The sequence below is a fragment of the Gouania willdenowi genome, chromosome 5, assembly GCF_900634775.1.
Source record: "Gouania willdenowi chromosome 5, fGouWil2.1, whole genome shotgun sequence".
Taxonomy (NCBI): Eukaryota; Metazoa; Chordata; class Actinopteri; order Blenniiformes; family Gobiesocidae; genus Gouania; species Gouania willdenowi.
Genome location: NC_041048.1, coordinates 9,791,437 through 9,813,457, shown reverse-complemented (window position 1 = coordinate 9,813,457; position 22,021 = coordinate 9,791,437). Strand labels below are relative to the sequence as shown.

General features: G+C 36.5%; 1 protein-coding gene across 1 annotated transcript; it reads left to right on the top strand.

Annotated features, from left to right (window-relative positions):
- The first annotated feature begins 1,654 nt into the window (after window positions 1–1,654).
- rab22a (RAB22A, member RAS oncogene family) lies at window positions 1,655–18,300 on the top strand. Its single transcript, XM_028445756.1, has 7 exons — window positions 1,655–1,944; window positions 4,610–4,689; window positions 4,981–5,062; window positions 11,677–11,748; window positions 12,083–12,189; window positions 15,392–15,501; window positions 16,674–18,300. The coding sequence occupies exons 1-7, from the start codon at window positions 1,909–1,911 to the stop codon at window positions 16,769–16,771; spliced, it is 585 nt and encodes a 194-aa protein (XP_028301557.1). The 5' UTR covers window positions 1,655–1,908; the 3' UTR covers window positions 16,772–18,300.
- Window positions 18,301–22,021: the final 3,721 nt, after the last annotated feature.

Here is a 22,021-nt window from a genome sequence, read left to right as displayed (position 1 = left end):
TTTTACTTGTAAAAACAGGATTTATTTTACTCGTGAAAACAGGATTTATTTTACTCATAAAAACAGAATTTATTTTACTCGTGAAAACAGGATTTATTTTACTCGTAAAAACAGAAACTTTACTCATAAAAACAGAAACTTACTTATAAAAACAGGATTTATTTTACTCGTAAAAACAGAAACTTTACTCATAAAAACAGAATTTATTTTACTCATAAAAAAACAGAAACTTTACTCATAAAAATGGAATCTTTACTCATAAAAACAGGATTTAGATTACTTGTAAAAACAGAAACTGTACTCATAAAAACAGGATTTATTTTACTTGTAAAAACAGAAATTTTACTTGTAAAAACAGAAACTTTACTCACAAAAACTTAAATTTTCTCATAAAAACAGAAACTTTTCTTTATTCAAGTGAATGCAATAAGCTTCTGTAATTTTTAGCTACCCCGCTAACCCTTTTATTTTAGCCCTAACCCTAACCCAGAAAATACCCTAAAATGTTTATTATTATTTTTTTGTATATGTACTTACCATCCTTGGAGAGTTAAGAGCAAAATGAAGGGACCTAAAGGGGGTTCAAATCAGTGGATGGCGGACCGAAACTGGACGTTGGCTTGATCAGGAGTGTCAAAGTCATTTTAGTTCAGGGGCCAAATACCACTATAATGTATAAATGTATAAATGACATATTAATAATAAAGGTGATGTGAGGCACCATTATTATTCAAGCAATAAGTAACAGATATTATATTTCATTGAGTTTGTGACCAGTTTGTGTTTAATTTGGGAAGTTTGGGGGGAATATGTTGAGGATTCCAGGATTTTATAAAAAATTGAGAGACATGTCAATAATTTGAAATTAAAAATAATGAATGTGATATAAGCCATAGATATCTACAATTGAAATTGTGGTAAATGAACACAGTGATTCACGTTTTCTATGTCATTTTTACTTTCTCCGGCATTCCCAATTGGATGCTCTAAAGCAGTGATTCTCAGCTGGTGGGTCGGGACCCAAAAGTGGGTCGCAGACCTGTACTGGGTGGGTCGTGGACAGCTGGTCAAAAATGAACAAATACTTAATGTCTCTCATGTTGAACTTGTCTTTTATTTTGAAAGAACCTTTTCTTTTGACAAGCATGCTGTAAAATGCATGTTGCAAGGAATTATATATATATATATATATATATATATATATATATATATATATATATATATATATATATATATATATATATATATATATTAACATCTATTTTTGAAAAAATAAATTTAATTGGTTGAATTCTACCAAATTAAAAAAAAAGAAAAAAAAAGTGCGTCGTGATTTAATGATTTTGGAAAAATGTGGGTCCCAGGGTAGTTTGAAACATATGGGTTAGATGGTGATGCTTGATTTAATGGATTCAAGAAGAAATTTGTTATGTACATATGAATTTATGAATACATTTGGTTTGTATTTTAAAACAACAAAAACTATCTTAAATTCTTGAATAATTTACCATAATTTAAACTAGTCCAAATAAGTTATTTTAAGGTTCAAAAAGAGTTTGTGCACTATTTCTTATGAGGTTTATCTTAGGTCAGGTATGGATTTATTTTGGTTTACTTCAGTCTTTGCTTTGACTAGACCTGGTCACGTGACACACTGTAATCCAAGATGGACGCTCAGCTGCTTCCCTAATAATGGTTAGCCTAGCTGTTGACGGTCTTCACGTTATGACCAACAGCAGCGTCTGCTGAAGTCTTAAATGTCCATAGTTTGTGCTGTGTTTTAAGTCCTCCGCGGACCAAGATGGAGTAAAGCTGTTTGTTTACAAAGAGCACCTTAAAAAGTGTGTAGGATAAAGGCTGTCAGTGACCAACAGCACCGACCCGTTTGGAACCAGACAGGACGTCAACATGGCGCTGAGGGAGTTAAAAGTGTGTCTGCTGGGGGTGAGTGAGTCCCACTCTGCTCTGTGTAAACTATATTTACTGAACTGTTGTCCGACCAACACACAGGACCGGCTCAGTCAAATTAATACTTTATACATGTCATCGATCACCAGTGACTAAACAGTCATCTACCACTATGGTCACACACCTAATGTGTTGGTTTGCAGGAAAATAAAAACACTGACCAGATACCCACTAGCCTTCTGAAAGTGTGCTGTAGTATCTGGAACCGAGACACTAAATGCAGAGGCTATCCGTACGTTGCTGTATCAATATATGGACATTCTATCCGTACGTAGCGCCCCTATTGGGCCAATTTAGGTCACGTGATAGGTCAGTTTAGGTTGCGTGACTAAAACTAAACCTTAACCTAACCCTAAAACGCTACGTACGTGTACTTCAGTAACCGTACCAATAGCACCAGGGATTGTACTTACGGCAACTGTACAAATAGACACTTTCAACATTAAACAAAGTGGCTATCCGTACGGACAACCCCTGGTGCTATTCGTACGTGGCTTATAGTGTTACCGGAAGTCATGTGACCTTTCCATACATTCGAATCAGAAGATGAAAAAAATGGCTGAACAAGCCATACACATATGAATTCACAGTGGAAAGAAATTCAAATCCATTTCAGAAGGTTACGGTTAGGGTTAGCACTATGTATGAATTAGGGATAGACCGATATGGATTTTTTTAGGGCAGATGCCGATTTTTTTTTCCCTATCAGCCTTAGCCGATAACGATACGGACTGCCGATTTTCTTGAGCTGATATTTGGAGCCGATACTACTTTTGCTCAATCAGTTTACATCATAAAAATGACACAATGATGATTACAAATGGTACGAATCTCAATTTTTAAAAACGGAGCATTTATTAAAATTAACATAGGTGAGGTAGAATGACAACAAGTAAAAAAATTATTCAACAAATATTAAAAATGGGATGTAGAACAAGAACAAGTAAAAAAATATTTCTACTCTCTGTAAATAATGTGGATCGGCGAACACAGCAGCCCGCATCGGCCGATGCCGATACAAGTAAAAAATGCAAAAATCAGCCAATAATATCGGCCGGCCGATGTATTGATTTATCACTACTATGAATATCACAACAATTCATAAATATGTAGCATGTCCGTAACGTAGTTTAGGAATTTATAAATTAATAGCGAACAGAAGTACAAGTATGTAGCGTCTTAATCACATGACTTATCATGTCACCTAAACTGGTCAATGAGGGGCGCTACGTATGTATAGAATGTCGGTATATTGATACGGCTACCTATGGATAGCCACTTTCAACATTAAAGGTGCAGTCCGCGCACTCTCAGATCCCTCTCTCCCCCTTCCTCCCCGCTGCTCTCTTGCTCTGCCTCCAAACTTTCCAAAGTCCCTCCCTCAGAGGAGCTAACAAGCTAATGTTAGTCCAACAGCAACATCACAGTAATATAACATGCTCTGTTAAAAGCATATTACTGCAGCGCTTCTCTCTCTCAATGTGCACACACCTCAGCAACAGCAGCAACAACACAGTGTCACTTACAGCAGCCCACACGGAGGCTGCTGCGCGCACATGAACAACACATGTACTACAGAGTTCTAGTGTAACAATTACAAATCAACTCCATCTTCTACTCCTCCAGACCACACACTGTAAAAAAGACGGCGCTCCAGCCCGGGAAAGGGGCGGGGCCTGTGAGCAACAGCTGTCAGACAGTCCATCAAACACAATCCTGGCTCTGATTGGTTCTTTTTGCTCGGTCGCGGTGCATTCTGGCAATCTGCCAAAGGCTGTTGGAGCAGCAGGGGGGACTCAATGAGTCTTTTTTTTTTTTTTTTTTTACACAAACTACTAGTTTAATGTAAAGCTGTCCTTACATAGTCACAGCTTTAACAAATATGACAAAAAGTCACTTTTATAACAGTTGCAGACTGCACCTTTAAAAGCAGTATGGAGCAGGAGTCTAGGAATCTTGTCTGGGACAAGCACTACTTGGCAGAGGATGCCTTCAATAATGCTCATGTTAATTTATAGGTAAGGGACATTTGGATTTGCTTTACATTATCACCTCCGCCAAGCAGTTTTATTTTTATTTGTCTCTTTGCAGGATTACGTCAAAGTGTTTAACAGATTTTGACCAAATTTTGACCAAAGATACTAGACTTTAACTGGCTGTAAATCCATATTTTTAAAAGACAATAACTAGATTATGGCTGTAGTGTGTAGTACAGAGTGTGCCATTTCGAACACAGCCTTTGCTTCTGTGGAAGATATTTTCTAATAAGTACTATTGGAACATTTTAGGACAAATGTGTAACAGTGGAGGATCCCTTTAAAATGATTTGATTTGGTCTTGTTTCCTTTAACTAAATCCATTAAATAATTATTTACCAACCAATACGCTCCCATGTCTAACGTCTCGATAAAGATGACATTTAAATGTCAATACAATTTTTTGGTTAATTCACTTTCTGTTGGGTGAATACCGGTATGTGTTGTTGACAAAAACTATGACGAATATTATTGGTCAGTGAAACTCACTGCTTTCCTCTCAGGCAGTGTAAGCCCAAACCTTTTTCAAAATGTTTCCTAAATGAACGTTTCTACATTGTTTCCAGGAGTGTTGAGCAAGTATCATCTTTATTTTGCCTCCACAGGATACAGGTGTTGGAAAGTCAAGTATCGTTTGGAGATTTGTGGAGGACAGCTTTGACCCAAATATAAATCCAACTATTGGGTAAGTTTCTGCATTCTCTCCACAGGGCTTTCTGTCACACGGGGCAAAAATGTGTCAGTTTATCGTAGCGATCAAGGAAACAAAACTGTAACAAACACAGAATTATTAGTAAAGTTTTTATGTTTCATCTTTTCATGTTGGGGTGTTTGGGATTTTTCAAGTATGGCTTTATCACTTTAAAATAACTTTAAGAATGTTCCCAACATAGAATATGGAGATTATTTTCAAGGATGAGTCAGTAATGATGAGCCAACACTGTTTGTGGGTGTTAACATTTGTTCTTTTCTCCAGGGCATCGTTTATGACAAAAACAGTCCAACACCAAAACGAACTTCACAAATTCCTGATCTGGGACACAGCAGGACAGGAGCGGGTCAGTAACACGTCCACTAACGCTGCTTTGAAATATGTTCATAATGAAATCTCTCCTCATATACAGTAGTTGTTATGCCCACTCGCACAGGAAGTGAAAGGCTTGTTTGCTCTGTTCCCTAAAGTAGGATACACTCATTTCTGTAAATCTGAAGAGATTTTTTTTTTTTTTTATGAACTCCATACATGGAGATAAAACAAATCAGGCACTACAAACCAAACCATTCTGTCCCACCACCACCCATCTTCCTCCAAGCCAGAAATCTCGTCTGAAAAAACAAGATTTAATAATGTAATCTCTTACTGCATTTCAAGCACATTTTTCAACCTCCTACTTGGAAAAAGTGACTTGGAACGCCACCTGAAGTTGGAGCTCCCACTCTGTAAAGTTAGGAAAAAAATTCAATATTATAGCGGTCAGCCATGTTAGAGATAATTCGACGTGCTGCTGCTGAACTCAAATAAACTGGAAGATCGGAATTTTTCACCCGGAAATGCTGAGTTCCGAGTTTCCACCTCACAAATCACAGGTTCATGAGTTTGGAGTCGTCGGCTTTCCCCACAATCGAGTATTTTTTGTCGTAAATACATTTTTTTTGGGATCTATTTTTTATTCAAGTGTTAGATTGCATTTGTTTGCATACATCACACGTTTTCTCCCTCCTTTTTCTTCCCCACATCCTCATTTCCCTTGTGATGGGCAGAGAAACTCAAAATGACACAAAAATCAATTCCTTACAAAATGAGAAAAATACATTGATACAAACAAGAAACAAAAAACAAAAACCCTGTCCAGGTTTACATACATAAACTGTTCTTGCAATGAATGTAGCAGTATATAGCAAAGTGTACAATTGAGCAATACAAGGTGTTGATTTCCTCCATCAGAGACATCCACAGAAACAGCAATATACATAATGACTATGTAAAATACATCAATCAATACACACAATACATATAATTATGTAATAAACTTTCTCTTAATACACAGTATAGGCAAATATATGTCAAATGTAACATTGTGATTTATATCTCGAAATTTAATTCAAACCTTTTGTTGTAAATATTGACCAAGTTTAATATTTAACATTGCCGGCCCTGATCCATTTCAAAGCCAATTATCGGGACACGTGTACCCCCAATTTCTACTGGATGAGTAAATGCTGCAAACCTGCTGTGTAACATCAATGGAGCTGATCTAGTCAATGTGTCAATTTCCACCACACGTGTATGTGGTCCGTCACAGCTGCGTAACGACTCACTCCATCAGTCTGGCACCCTCCACAGCAGTATTTCACATATAAATATTGCTCTAATCAATGGTTGAATCATAATAATCTCAACAAAAGCAGAGTTGTTTTCCTTCTACTCCTCTCAAAGGACACAATGAAGGCTTTGTGGTTCTCTTTATATTGACTACAACTCGATATATCGCGTATTTATGTGTGAATTAGCGAGATCTCCTGAGCCCTTGCAGCAGCAGTTACGCATCACAGATGAGGCGGTGGAAATTGAAGGACAACGGAGCGCGGATTAGTTATGCAGCGGAGACGTTACGGAGTAGTTATGCATACAGTAGAAATCTGGTGTTACTCATAACACACTTCAGACCACAGGATAGTCTTATGAAATAATCCTAGACATGAAATAATCTAGTACTTGGTTGAGAAAGGGAAATATTATCTTTATGTGTGTACCCTGCTTATGTCAGAGTGAAATATCTGCAGTGTGTCTTTTCTTCTGACAGGGGGCATCCTTTCATTACCTTTCAATAGGTGAAGTTCTGCTCCCAAACGATTAATGTGTTGGTTTGTTTTAGAAGATTTATTGGCAGTTTCAGGTTGTGCAATGGTTTGTGAGAAACCTGTTCTATATCAAAATGTAACCATTTTCTCACTTTCCATATTCATATCTCAGCATAATCTCTGTTTTCTCTTCCGATCAAAAGTAAATGTCGAGACATTGGTCACTTTTCGGACCAGTTTGGTTTGTTTTGATACAAATGTACCTTGTCATTCATTAGTGTGTTGACATATAAATTGTTCTGTTCAACGTCGGATGATATTCAAGGCATGACACAGATACAGTATGTATGTATGTGTGTACATAAGAAGGCGACTCCCTTCCTTACCACTGCAGCTGTCTGCAGTGGTAAGGAAGTGTTTTCTCCTTTGACTCATATACCACATCCTGTATTTTCCTTTTGCATTAGTTGTCGTTTTTTCCGCTTTCTCCGTGCACAAGCTTCTCCATTTGACACACTATTTCCAGCTTTAGTGATGTCGTGTCAGTGTAGCTTCTCCCTGAGTAAGAACTGAGATTGGATGCTCCTGGCCCTTTGTCCAGCTTTCCCATTGCACAATGGCACATTAGGGCTAACTCATTTAAGATAAGACAAGAGGATAGAAGTCCACGACTCTTGTGTTTTATCTGAGATTAAATGTCCACTCATGTCACTGTGATCCTTCTACTTTTGTTATTCCTGTAATTTCTTTATTTCATTTTAGTTACTGACTTATATTTCAGTACGACGGTTGCTTCTTATTCCCATGGGAATTGTAACTACATTTCTTTGGTGGTTTGGTATTGTCTGCCTGTGTTTAGGTTTATCTTTGACAAAGCTGTTGTGGTATATTTGGGCCTCTTGTGGCTTGTTTTTGTGGAGTTCGTTGGGTTTTGTCCAACACAATCCTCTGAGTTGTAAAAAAGGAACGCAGCCAGCCAGCATATTGTAAGCTGAGACATATAGAAGGAAAAAAAACCTTTCAAGACTAGGTCATGGCCTTTTCCCCAAACGAACAGGGTTAATCCTCTCATACAGGGCATTAGTTCTGCACTCTGCTCATGGTTTCATTTATTAATTCATATATTCCAGCCTTTTCTCTGTGGTAGTTTTCTACGTCGCCGCTGTGTGGCCTGTAGTTTGGCCATGATCTGATTGGTGTTTGGGTTAAAGCGCACATAGACCACACAGGACTAACGGCGGTGGTGCAGCCCAGCACGTCTCACGCTGCCAAACACCCAAAGCTAGATTACCACTGGTGGATCCATGGCCAGTAACAACTGTAATTATGTGGAATGTGTGCTTTTCTGTGGTAACACTATCACTCCAAGACGGACAGTCTTTTTCATCGCACTGTGTAGAAAAGTGAAATCAATTGAAGGGCCTTGTTCGGTCCAAGTAAAAATTCTCTTGGAGACACTGTTTATTTGTCCCAAAGCAAATATCGTCAGTGTACAGATGAAATATATTTGTATTGTCTTGTTGGACACTTCCTAGAGCTTGAAAAATGTTGAATGTTTCCAAAACAGGTGCTTTAGATCAGTGGTTCTCGATCTTTTCAACTCGCAACCCCCAAAATAAAGGTGTCAGAGATCGTAGACCCCCACTGTACCTGAAGGTGGTTAAACACAGACATGAACATTGAAGAACAGTCATGTGGAGATGGGGCCATCTATAAGGGGGAATAAAGGGTGGAGCTTTTTGGGGCCCATCCAGGAATTTAGCAAAATTATGGTTCATTGTTCTATGAATCTGTGATAACCACATTTATTTATTTATTTGAATAATATCCACTGTTATTCAGGAAGTGTATTATTATTTGCACTATAATATTTAGTCATCTTAAAGATGTATATGTTTTAATCAGAAATAAATTGGGTTAAAAATGGTCTGAAAGGTGGTGAAATTGGTTAAGAGTTGCAAATTAGAGTGGCCAAAAACAGAAGAGTGGTAAAAAGGCTTCAAATTGTCAATATTGGCTTAAAAGTGGTAGAGATGGGCGTGACAAATTGTGAATGTGGTTAAATTGGCAAAAATGGCATGAAATGAGGTGAAAAGAAGTTAAAAGTAACAATAATGGTTCAACATATTCAATGTTAGCTGAGAAAAGTGGTGGAAATGGTTTATAGGTGCAGAAAATGTCTTGAAAGTGGAAAATGAGCAAAAATATGGCAAGAAAAAGTGATGAAAATAGGTTAAAATATTGCAGGTTTGGTGTAGTTGCAGAAAAAGGGTAAAAATAAGCAAAAATGGGCTTAAATTATTGAGAAAATATTCTTAGTTTCTTGAAGGCATCTGGCGACCCCACCCCAGTATCTCGCTACCCCGAATGGGGTCCTGACCTTAAGGTTGAGAACTCCTGCTTTAGATAACCAGTAAATAAATTGTTATAAATGGTTATTCTCCACTTTTCATTTAGATAGCAATACTGGAACACTTTGCAATACATACTTTTAAATGTAGGGATTTTCCAATTAAAGTTTTAATTCAAGTAAATAGAAAACGTGAACCTAAACCTGCATTAGCACAAACTAGAGTAATTCTGGTTTATTTAGGAGATTAGGGTCTATAAAAGAGGGAAATCTTTATATTATTATATCTTTCTTTTGTTTTTTGCATTTGACCTTATGAAAGAAGTCAAAGTTTTTAGAGGATATTAAATTTTATTATTGTTGACAGATTTATGCGTCATTGTGCTTGTATGTAACCCTTACAAGCTCTCTCTGTAATAAAATATGGTACTCAGTAACAGCAAAGTGCATACAAAACAGAATAAATACCACATTTAGGCTTTAGTTTAAACATGCATCGTGATTAACACATACTTACAGTTTGAAAATTGAACCAAGCCGTGTTGTTCTTACTTCTATATAAGTACTGGAGCTGTTTTATGTATGTTTACATTGTTTTATTTGTATTTATTTATTTATTTAGAAATATAAGACTATTTTCTGTTTAAATGCATTCATTTTAGCAGTCCTGATTTGTAAGTTATAAGTGAATAAAAGTAAGTAGATGCCGAGGTAAAGACTCTTGATTATATAAATGCACAGCATTGTTAATAAATGAAGCTTGTCTCATGTTGTTACTGGATTTTCTAATAATCAAGTGGTTTGGCCACTTGAGCACTCCCACTGCCCTGTTAGAGATTTCTGACATAATCTTGGGCTCACTGGAGCTCTGATACTTTTTGAAAATATTATTGTTGGATCAGAGGTTGATTCAGAATGGGTGGGTAAAATCATGACAGTGTTGACATTATTTTGACAGCAGCCCTGTTGGTGAAGCCAGTTCTCCCTGTGTACTGAAAAGTAGTTTTTCTTTCTTTGGATTATCCAGCAGTTATCCAGCATAATAAATACAGAAGACCAAAAAACATGAAGCAAATCTTTGTAGAATAAATCTCTCTATTGTCCACAGTTGGATTGTAGCATGCTGATGCTAAGAAATTAAATAAAATGCAATGTCATGTCACGTTATCTTATCCAAAACAATGTGTTGACTTGTGATAAATGACAACTTGACAGTGACTTTAATCTGAAAAAAGGAACATCATATTCCCTCGCATTGTGTTGCCTTAAAGGCAGCAGGAGCTAAAAAAGAAAGTAGTTCTCCTTTTCATGTGTTGCGGCTGTTCCTTTTCAAAATGAAACATACCAAAACTTGTCACTGTGGGCTAACACCAGGGGCGTGACTGATGACGCCCACACATTTTAGCACATTGCTCTGCGGGCTCCAGCAGCTCCGACTCCACTCCACGTCTGATGCACGCACGATGGGCATCCAGATGCGCTCTAATGCGATCAGGTTGTGGTCAACAAAGGGTTTTGCCCCGTGGCTCACACCACTCCAATGTGCCACCACACTTCAAACCCATGCACCAATAAAGCAATCCCAACAAAGGTAAACACAAGCGGCAGCCACCTATTTTATGGCTCCTACAGCATGTTATACAGTATATTTAATAGGCAGTAGTCAATATACCAACATTCAATCCGTATGCAGCGCCCCTCATTGGCCAGTTTGGGTCACGTGACGAAGACTAAACCTTACTGTAAACCTAACCCTAACACTAAGACGTTACGTACGTGTACTTCGGTAATCATACCAATAGCTCCGGGGGTTGTACGTACAGCAACCGTACGAATAGACCCTTTCTATGTAATAACCCTCTGATAGTTTTTGCCATACTTTTCACTGAAATAGGTTACATTTGTTGCCTTTTATATTGTTTACGTGCAATAAAATGCATGTTGTTTTTAATCCATTAAAAGTTATGATAAAGTCTCAGCCTGTTATGAACACGAGTCTTCTTTGATTTAAAACCCATTTTGTTGAAAACCCATCTTTTTGCTTTGGCTTTCAACACAAGTTGAGCAGATCCCATGTATTTTATTATTATTGTTTTATGCTGTATATTTTGTGACTGTTTTTACATTGTATTTTATAATGTTTGCTGTACAGCACTTTGGGCAGTTGTAGCTGTTTTAAAATGTGCTATATAAATAAAGTTGACATTGACAGTTGACATTAAATGACAAATTTTTTTTTTTCATGAATTGAAATGAAACAAGAAATACTTCACAAAGACTTTGGGATGAACTTTCCCAATTAAAATACTTCATGTTGATATTACACTGTATGGGTAATTTATTTTTGTAAAATGAGTAAACATCCTCACTGGAATCTGACTTTAAAATCATATAAACTGTGGTGGCTGAGATAAATTTTATTTAGCTACATCTGTTCCATCTTTGTCCTTTTTTTGCTCTGACAGTTTAATTTTTTTTGTGTGTGTGTCTGAAATTAATCTTTTCTGTATTTCTCTGCAGTTTCGAGCTCTGGCACCGATGTACTACCGAGGCTCAGCAGCTGCTATCATTGTTTATGACATCACTAAAGAGGTAATTCCATTCTGTCTTTAAATTATGTTTTCATCGCTTTGTATTTCTTTTTACCATATATTCTCATTATTTTTATTCCTGATTTTTTTGAGGTGAAAAAAGGTGGAAGAACTGCAGAAGCAGCTGAAAGCACAATAGTTTATTGTTGGCCAACAGTGCCAAACAGTTATTTCATTTTTTTTTACACTAGTCAAATTAATTGATTGATTCTATTTAAAAACCCACTCCTTATTTCCACAAAGCTTTTAAACTCTCATTTTGAAATGAGAGTAGAGTGGAGCTGTTACAGGTGAAACACTGTTCTTGTTGGTTTTCTGTTAACCTGCATCACCAGGATTCCTTCCAAACACTGAAGAACTGGGTGAAAGAGTTAAGACAGCACGGCCCTCCAAACATCGTGGTCGCCATCGCCGGCAACAAATGTGACATTTCAGACGCCAGGTATGTGAGCTGCAGTTCCATTTCAAACCCTGGTACACCAAGGGTTCAGATATGCCTTCTGCTGGAGTAAGATAGTATTGGATTTAATATCCTCCGCCACAAAGTGTGACGAGGGATATAGGTTTGAGCTCTGTCCGTGAGTCCGTCTAAGTTAAAGGGGACAGCTTTTCTCAGAAACCGTTTAAGATACGACATCCAAATTTAGTGTGTGGCTTCAGGGTATCAATACCTTGATGGAGTTCGAAAATGAGAATCGCGCAATTATGTTTTCTGAAGTTATTGCCCCTTTTCCATTTTTTTTTACTCTGTTCGAGGTATCTTCAAAGGGGATAGCTTTTCTTAGAAATCGTTTAGGATAGGATAACCACATTTGGTGTGTGGCTTCAGGGAACTAATACCTTGATGGAGTTCGAAAATGAGAAGTGCGCAATTATTTTTTCCGGAGTTATTGCCCTTGTTCTGTTTTTCTTTACTCTGTTTGAGGTATCTTCAAAGGGGACAGCTTTTCTTACAAACCGTTTAAGATAGTTAGTAATTTTATATTCTGATGTAATAATATTTTCTTATGTATACATCTAAGTTAGATTTAAGACATTTAGGAAAAGGTTGTGAGTTATAATGATAACCAGTTTAGGGGGGAATGTTGGTGACTATGTTTTTTTGTTTGGATCATGTGTCACTGATTAAGACCTTGGTTAATATTGTTGGGGTTGTTACGAAACACTATACTGTAGCTGCTAGTTTAATTGAACTGTTACTAAATTTCTCTTTTAAAGGGGACATATCATGGTTTTAAATCCTTCCTTTTTACATATAAATCATACAGTTGTGGTCTATATAAAGCGGAACTGCGATGCTTGGGTCTGAATTCCTCATTATAGCTCCACAGGGCCCTTTTCTACCCCTTTTCTGATGTGCTTCTGAGAGCAACTCGTTTTGGTGCGGTCTCTTTAAATGCAAATGAGACACTCCATACCCCGCCCCCTCTTCAGGTGACACTCGGTTCAACTCCACCCTGCTCGGCCATTTTTGTAGTTTGATAGAAGAGATACGGCTATGTAGCGGTGCATAAACTTTTTATTCAGAGGTTATTTACACAATGTCAACAACGGAAAACTTGTCCATCCAGCCTTACATGTTCGAGCCAGAGTCAGACCCAGCGGAGCGAGATGAAAATGAAGATGATGAACCCGCAGAACCCTAACAAGTGAGCTAACACAAGCAGCGAGCTAACGCTAGCGCCAAGCTAACGTCACGAAATGCATTTTAATACAGTCTTTTCAAAGACAAAAATGGCAAAATGAAATGACTAATGAAAACTTTAGACTTAAATTAAACCACGTAGGCCATATCATCAAGGATCTAAAACGAGCACACAGCGCTAACATATGAAGTCTGAAGACGGTGCAACTGCTAATGCTAACAAAACAATGACAGGGACGTCTTATCATCACACTTTTTAGCGTTATTTACAGCTTACCGAAGCGCTCTGTTCGTCGTCTCCAAAGATAGAAGGAATTGAACCCTCAATCAGACAAAGTCTTTCAGCAAATCCTTCTTTATACTGGTGGAGGTTGCAGAAGCAGTCATCCTTGAAGTGCTTCGCGCACACAAAAATGACCTTACCCACATATGTGGGTACATTTCTGTGAAAAATAAAACTCAACCGGGCACTTTGAAAAGGTTCTGATGCTGGGAGACGGTGTAATGAAGCGTGTGGGTTACTACATCCAACAACTGAACATTTTGACTTATCCTCTCGTAACTTCGGCATCCTTGAGCTTGGACTACAAAATAAAAGCGAGAAATAAAAATGGCGGATTGCTCGAAGTGTTGGACCTGGAGTTGATGTACTAATTTGGCAGTTCCGCTGCAAATACTGTGATGTAATAGTTCAAAAAACGTAATAGAGAATAGAATAATCGAAACAGAGTGAAAAATATGAGCAAAACAGAATGTAAAGATATCTACGGAGCACCTGAAGAGACTAATTTGATTTTTTCTGTACTTCCAAGCACTCTAAATATACAACAAAATGCATTTAAGGGCTATAAAAGTGGATTTAGCATGATATGTCCCCTTTAAGGAATGCTTCAAATATGTTAAATCAGAAACAGTTTTATGGCTTAGTATAGTTTACATCAGTGGTTCTCAAACATTTTATACTCAAGTACCCCCCTTTCTTTTATTTCTCTACCCCCTTTTGTCCGACTACAACATTCTGCTCAGAATATTGTGGGGAAAAAAAACAGCTTTTAAAAGACATTTAAAAGAATGTCATTTTGTAAATAAGTGGAATGAAATAGTTTTTAGTGCCTCCTGAATAGATTTATTTCTATTTTATTTTATTTTTTTATCATTTCCTGTCATCTCCTGCCAGGTGTGGGACCAAGACTGTTCAGTTTATGTTTTAATCAAGATAATTTTCACCATCATTATTATGATTGTTATTTTTAACTAAAGATAAACAATACAAACCCCCATATTTTTAATGCTCTTGTCTGTTAATTTTCCACTATCTCTCTCAAGTACTCCCTGTCGTGCCATTGTGTACGCCTAGGGGTACACTTACCCGCATTTGCGAAAGCCTGGTTTACACCATATAATAATAATAAAGCATTGGATTTTATATAGCGCCTTACCATAGACACTCAAAGTGCTTTACAGAATTAGGTATTATTCTTTCACTTCACACTTGGTGATGGTAAGCTACTATTGTAGCCACAGCTGCCCTGGGGCAGACTGACGGAAGCGAGGCTGCCATAGAGCGCCATCGGCCCCTCTGACCACCACCAACACTCACTCCCACACTATATTTATATTAGGCAATGTGGGTGAAGTGTCTTGCCTAAGGACACAATGACAGATGCCACAGCGACTGTCCCCCACAGTGGAACCTGGAATTCTCAGTGGTCTCCCATCCCAGACCTGCTAAGCTTCAGAGATCTAACAAGATCTGACAATGACAGACTGGTATGGCCACAAATATATAGAATTTGTTTTGGTAGACTGGTGCAAACAATAAATATATAGACAAAGACAAGAGTAACAGCGCAAAAATAAAACAAAACCAATAATAATCACAAAATGATATGATAGATATGATTCCTTCCATTCTTTGGGACAAAGTATGAGCTTTTTGTTAAGGCAGGATATTAGACACCATATCGCAACACAGCATCTGTGTGTTCACTATTCACAGGGAGGTGCCAGAGAAGGATGCCAAAGACTATGCCGACTCCATCCATGCCATCTTTGTAGAAACCAGCGCCAAGAATGCCATTAACATCAACGAAGTGTTTATAGAGATAAGTGAGTGTGTTTATTTGGCTTTTGGCTTCTCCGCTGTGAACGACTTCGTTGCTTTGTTAAATGAAGCAACAAAAGGCAACACATTAGCATGCGGTGCACTTTACTGCAGGTTTTCAATGACGATGTCGATCAGAAATGTTTCCTAATGTGTTGGTGTTTTTTCTGTTTGGGTTCGGTCGTGCCAACACTTCTGTTATTCATCATTTATCAACACCATTGAAACACTTATATCAGTGTTTTTCAACCTTGGGGTCGCCTGGAGTTTAAATGGGGTTGCCTAAGCTGTCTAGTAATTGATAAAAAAATAAAAAGAATTACTGATTAGAAATAGATTTTTGAAATATTTTAATTATTATTTTTCAAATTAAAACAACAAACAATCTTAATCAACTGTATTATATACTTTTCACAATATAAATGTAGTTAATAATAATAATAAAAATGTGCTTTCAAAAATAATCTGCTTGTCACTAAGCCTGGCTACTTTGTATTTTGCAAATGACGTATAATTTCACCGCATTATATTTCATAAAATGGGCAAGGTTTGCTTGAATATTATGATTGAAATAAAAAGAAAAACACTTTAGGACTATAACGTAGATAAAATGGGGCAGAAAATACATTTTAATAGATTTAGAGTACTTTTAATGATTTATGTCATGGTCAGACAGTTGCACCACATGATATTTTGACACTTTAAATAACAGAATAAGTTACAGAAGTAATTTACTAAGTCATGTATACTAAGTCACTACATATATGGTATAATTTTATGCATTTAAACCTTTTTTAACTAAAAGAAATGCATTTGAACAGAATATTTAGGTGTCACGTCATCGACCCAATTCAGAAAAAAAATGTCTTTAGCATCACCAGAAATTCTTGATATCAAAACGGGGTCACGATTGAAGAGCTCAAGAAATGGCCTTGTCCCAGTTTACTGGAAGCTTTAGAATAAACCAGTTATAAAACGGAATATCAGAATTCAAAAGAGCTTTGATTATGTTACATAGAACTTTTCATCTGATGAAGTGAATATGCATTGTTTATATTTGTGTGTTGTATGCATTTGTGTGTACATGTTTCTAGTCATATGCAGCACACTTATGATAATCATTTCTTACCACCATAGAGAAACAACTCAAAATACTAAAACCTGTGCGTCTTTGCAGGTAAGCGCATACCTGTTGCAGACGCAGTTGCAGAAACACCAGGTCGAGGTTTTAAGTTGGGACGTCAGGCCTCAGAGTCTCGCAGAATGTGCTGCTGATGCAGAGGACAGCGCCCTCTACTGACGTATGACTGGACCTTTGCTCACATCACAACATACAACATTCCTTGGCCTTTTTTTTTTTATGTAGTGCTTCCCCCTCTTCACACGTGCGCACACACGCAATCACACTTATAAACTGTCAACCATTAGCAACAGACAAGAAACGTTTCCTACCTGTGGATTATAGCCCTGGAATTATCATCATACATGAGTGTTTTCAGAGGTTATTTTCCTGTACATTTCTCAGTTCTTTATTATTGGTCTAATTGTTCAATGAATGACTTGCTTTTGATTAAGCTTATTATTGTTTTTGTTTTTTTTTCTCTAATTATTATTGATGCCTAAGTTATTTCCTTCACATATTCATTTTCATTGTGTGTGTGTGTGTTTGGGTCACTATTTTTAAATATTTCATACAAAGATGATAAGACTGTTAAAAGGCAAATTCTCCATCAGGCTCTTCACAGCAGGAATTATTAATGCTCAATGTCATGTGTATTAAATGAAAAGCAAGCCAGAGTCCACTTTATTTACATTGAGGGAGGATTTTGTCATTTTTCACAAAGGTTCATCCACTCATGTCCTAATGTTACAACCTTTGATACATTCCTTGTAAAAGACAGATTTCTAAGTCTTTTTCAATTGGTCCGTAGACTGACTGAAAGGAAGATTTTTTTTTTCCTTTTTTTAAATTTAAAGGGGAATTCTTCTGAAAAATCCACTATTGCAGTGTTTTTGAACACAAATGAGGTAATATGAACCCATCCAGTCGTTTGTCTGTGGTCTGTGTAAGTGTTACAGAGAAAAGTGGTCCGTTTAAAATTGTCTCAGTTACGTCACAAGTTGAATCGGGAAAGAAAATGCCCTTCCCTCCGCTCGTCTCTGACGCCCAAAACGTCTCCCTGAAGTCTTGGTTGACGTGCTACTTTGGGAGAGCCTTCTCCCTCAGGGTCGGACTCGCGTTCATATTGATATGGCTGCACCGCTGTGTTGTCTCCCTAGGAAGAGGTCTCCATTGAATAAGAGGTTTTGAACCTGAAAAGGAATTTTCCTGGATAAATAAAGGTTAAATAAAAAAAAAAAGAGAGCAGGAGGAAAATGGAGCGCTCTGAAAGAGCTGGTTTATACGAGGTCATATTTACCTCCCCTGTTGCTTAGTTCATGTTATGTTTTGACCAAACCCCAGCACAGCAGATATGTCATTTAGACCACAGTGAACTGTTTTAAAAGGGGAAAATTGGGTATAATATGTCCAAAATATGTCCCCTTTAAATTTATTTTGGTGGCTGAAAGGAATATTTTGATTGCTTCTAAAACCTCAGAATGAACAAAAAGTACTATTTTGTTCTGCCCTGACAGTGCTTTAAACAAACACAGACAGTTGATTAATTTACTAGAACTGCTTTAAAATACTTATATTTGCTATTTAAAAAAAACAACTAAAAATTGAATCCTTTGCCTGAAATGTCAATTGTTATATGCCGTTGTTCCCATCTTGTTTTTGTTGTTTTTAATTACCTTTTTTTTCGGGGCGGTGGGGGGGAGGGTGGCTGCAGTTTTAATGGTGGGTTTTTCTGCAGTGATACCAGGTTCTGTATTTGCTCATTAAACCTTTTTTTTTTTTTTTTTTTTTTTTTTTTTTTTTAAACAATATTTGTCACATAAGTAGCCCAGGCTCAAACATTTGGTGGCGTTTTATTACTTGGCCTGCGATAAAAACTGAGACAAGCCTTTCACTTAAAGTTCAGATCACTGAACTTAGAATAGAATCACTGGCAGCAGGTTAAAGGCACAGGATCGAATAGAATACAGTGGAACAGATTTCGGTCAAAATCGCTCAAACGCTGGCATATTTTGATTTATTGCTTTGTTTTATTGTTGGCTGATTGGACCTGAGCAGCATCTGATTTCTAAATTAAAACACTGTTAACATATCTTTTATTAGCACAACAATGGGCTTTTAAACATCCTAAATGCAGCTGTTATTAATGAGCTGTGTAACCAAGTAGGGCTTCATACATTTGTACTAAATGTAAGGTAGACCCCATTGCCTAAAAACTGAATGAATTGCTAAATCTGTGATTACACTTCTTAAACATCAGTCACAATGACATCAAGCCTGATATTTAAATGAGTGTGTCCACAATATGTATATCTGAGCTGATTTGTTCAGGTTGGACGATATTTGCATAAATGCAAAGTATAGATGGAAAGCTTTATTTCATTTTGTGTGTTTTTAAATAAATCCAACCCAAGGTCAAAGTAGTTTTACAGCAATGGGTTTTATTTTAAGTAAAGACATTTTAGCACTTTGAAAACAGCACTTTTACGTTTGGGAATAATTGGTCAGCATTAGTAACCAACCCTTGTATTACGCAACACTATTAATACCAGTGTGAGATTTGTCCGTGAATGAACCCTGACAAGTTTTAACTAAGCCTTTGTGATGCCTGATGCTGTTTTTTAAATGCAATAATAAAATGAAATGTAAAAAAAAAAAAAAAAACTACAACTTTGTGCCAAATGAGATTGAAGCTCCTCCATCGATAGCCTTACAACATCCCTTTTCTTTTTGCTGTGTGATTTAATGTTTTAAAAATACCGAAGATATTTTTGCTTTAAAATGTTGGAAGCCAAATGACACTCATTAGATGACTTTAAACATTGTTTTTCTGCATTTAAAAAAAGAAAATCATTGGTCTTGGGCTGGTCCTGGGAATTTGACGAGTCCATTGTATGTATCTTTTACCATGTTAACATGTGCCATCAACTTGCACGTGAAGAAGTGAGTTTATTTTAGGCCAGGTTTGTGAACACACAATACTTGCAGTGTATACCATCTGTAGTAAAAAAAAAAAAAAAAAACATCAGCAGTGGCGTTATCATATTTCACTTTATATATTGTTTCATTACGGACGTAAGGAGGTTGTACATACATTTGTATGATGTGTCATCTAAAGGGAAATGGCAGTTGTTTACTAATAAAAGACTCACAAAACTTTACCCAGTGTGTGTATCCTGTGTTACGTGTCACCGTCTGTAGTCTTAGGCCCGTAGAGAGGATAGAGTGAGGAAGGAGGGCTGTGCATTTTTGTAGTGCTCCTTGGGGGATAAAGTTACGACGTTGTTAGTGATAGATGGTGGTGTTCAGTTGGCAGCCTGCTGCTGCCTGGCTATTTATATGAATCGAAATGTGACACTCGAGTATTGTGTTTGACTGACAGACAGAGTGCCACTGCACTTTAAGACGTGAGGAAGATGTAAAATGACTCACAGGAAGTCGTTAAAGTGGATTCCTGTTATCCACCAACTTTGCTTTTTGAATTATTTGAAAAAAAAAAAAAAAGTTTATTTAAAATGAATTATTAAAACACATATTAGGGCTGGGCAACTGAGTTTTCTATTTTGGTGATATAGAAAATGACAATATCGCCTATATTGAGATTTTCTATTTATTTTTTTTTTAACTTGTTCTGATTTATACAATCACACAGTACAAATCACATCATACAAGTATTTAATATTATTCATAGAGCACATTCAAACAATGTCCTTTACAGTTTTTCTATATTTCTGAGATATACATTTTATAGCTTATTTTATCTTAAAATACTTGTTTTAAGAGTCGCTGCTTTTGTTACTTCTCAGAACAGGATGAAAAGCACAGTTACTGTAGATGGAGCACTGAGTGCGTCCTAACCCAGACCTTCATCAAAACAAGTCACACGACAGAACTCACTCACACGTGCTGTCCCTTATAGAAGAAAAAGCCAAAAGTGAAACATATTGATGAGCGTGTGTGGCATTTTACGTCATCAATTTAACCCAGAATTGTCTCTCTGGTGTGACTTTATTGAGTTAAAAAATATTCAGATTAATATCGTATATCACCATTTTGATGAAAAACATTGAGATGAGTTTTGGTCAATATTGCCCAGCCTTAACTTATATGCATCTTTGTGATACATTCATTTACAAAGCAGTAGAGATGGTAAATATATTAGAATTCAAGTTTCTAACTTTAACATAACAAGTAAGAAAAAGTGATCAATATCATTGCTTCAGTGGCTAATAATTGCATCCAGTGGATATTTGCGACAAATGGTGGAAGTGATGGTTGATTAAAGGAACTTGTGTGCACCTTTGTTTCGTCAACATAACGGTGTTCATGTGAAAGGGATCAGAGAGGAGCTTTGTGTCACATGTCATAGTCGTTGGAGCACTTTGGCCTCTCATTGTGTGTGTTTGTGAAGGGGAAGAAAGGTTTATATTAATGTTTCAATCAAAACAACACAACAAAACTAATCTTTTTCTTTTTGCTGTCTGTTATTGTTGATATTTATTCTGTATTTATTTTGAAAATGATTGAATACAGTAGAGTATTCTTTATTCATCCCGCAGTGGGGAAATTTACTGACACGACAGCTCAATAAAAAGTGCAATAAAAAAAGCAACACACAGAAAAACCCAAAAGACACCCGAAAAATAGTGCAATGAAGATCAAATAAAATAAACAATAACAGAAGCTATACATAAATAGAAAAAATAATCTTAAAAAAAAAAGTGGCACGCCGTGCACCATGAAGCAAAGTGGATTCTGCTCCTCAAGGAGCCACTTCTGTCTTCACATTCTATGTCTATGAAGGTTCTCACTCATCCAGGCCATGTTAAAAAGACTTTAATTCTTTTAAAAATGGACTTGATGTTTTACCTCTCATCCAAGATGTGTCTTCAGTTTTAAAATTGACTTGTTGGGGGTCTGGGATCCTAAAATAAACAGGAACTTTTTGAAACATTTAGCAACAAACCACATTTAAAAAAAAAAAACCTATGTGAATGTTTCATGTTACTTTGGACCAGATTTACAGCAACATTTGTGATATTTCTTTTCTTGTAAACATCCATCATTAAATTTAAATGTCATACAGTACATGAAATTGAAATCTAAATGTTACATTTAAATGTTAAATCTAAATGCTGCATGTTAAATATAAATGTTAAATCTAAACGTTAGATTTAAAATTAAATGTTCAATCTAAATCCAAATGTTAAATCTAAATGTCAAGGGTGAAACTAAATATTTTGCTAACATGCAAATTCACCATTTAGATTTAAAATTTAGATTTAGATTTAACATTGTCATTGTATTGTTACGAGGAAAAACAACTATCACAAATATTGCAGTAAATCTGGTCAAAAGTAACATAAAAAAATGTACATATTTTTTTAAAACGTTGTTTGTTGCTA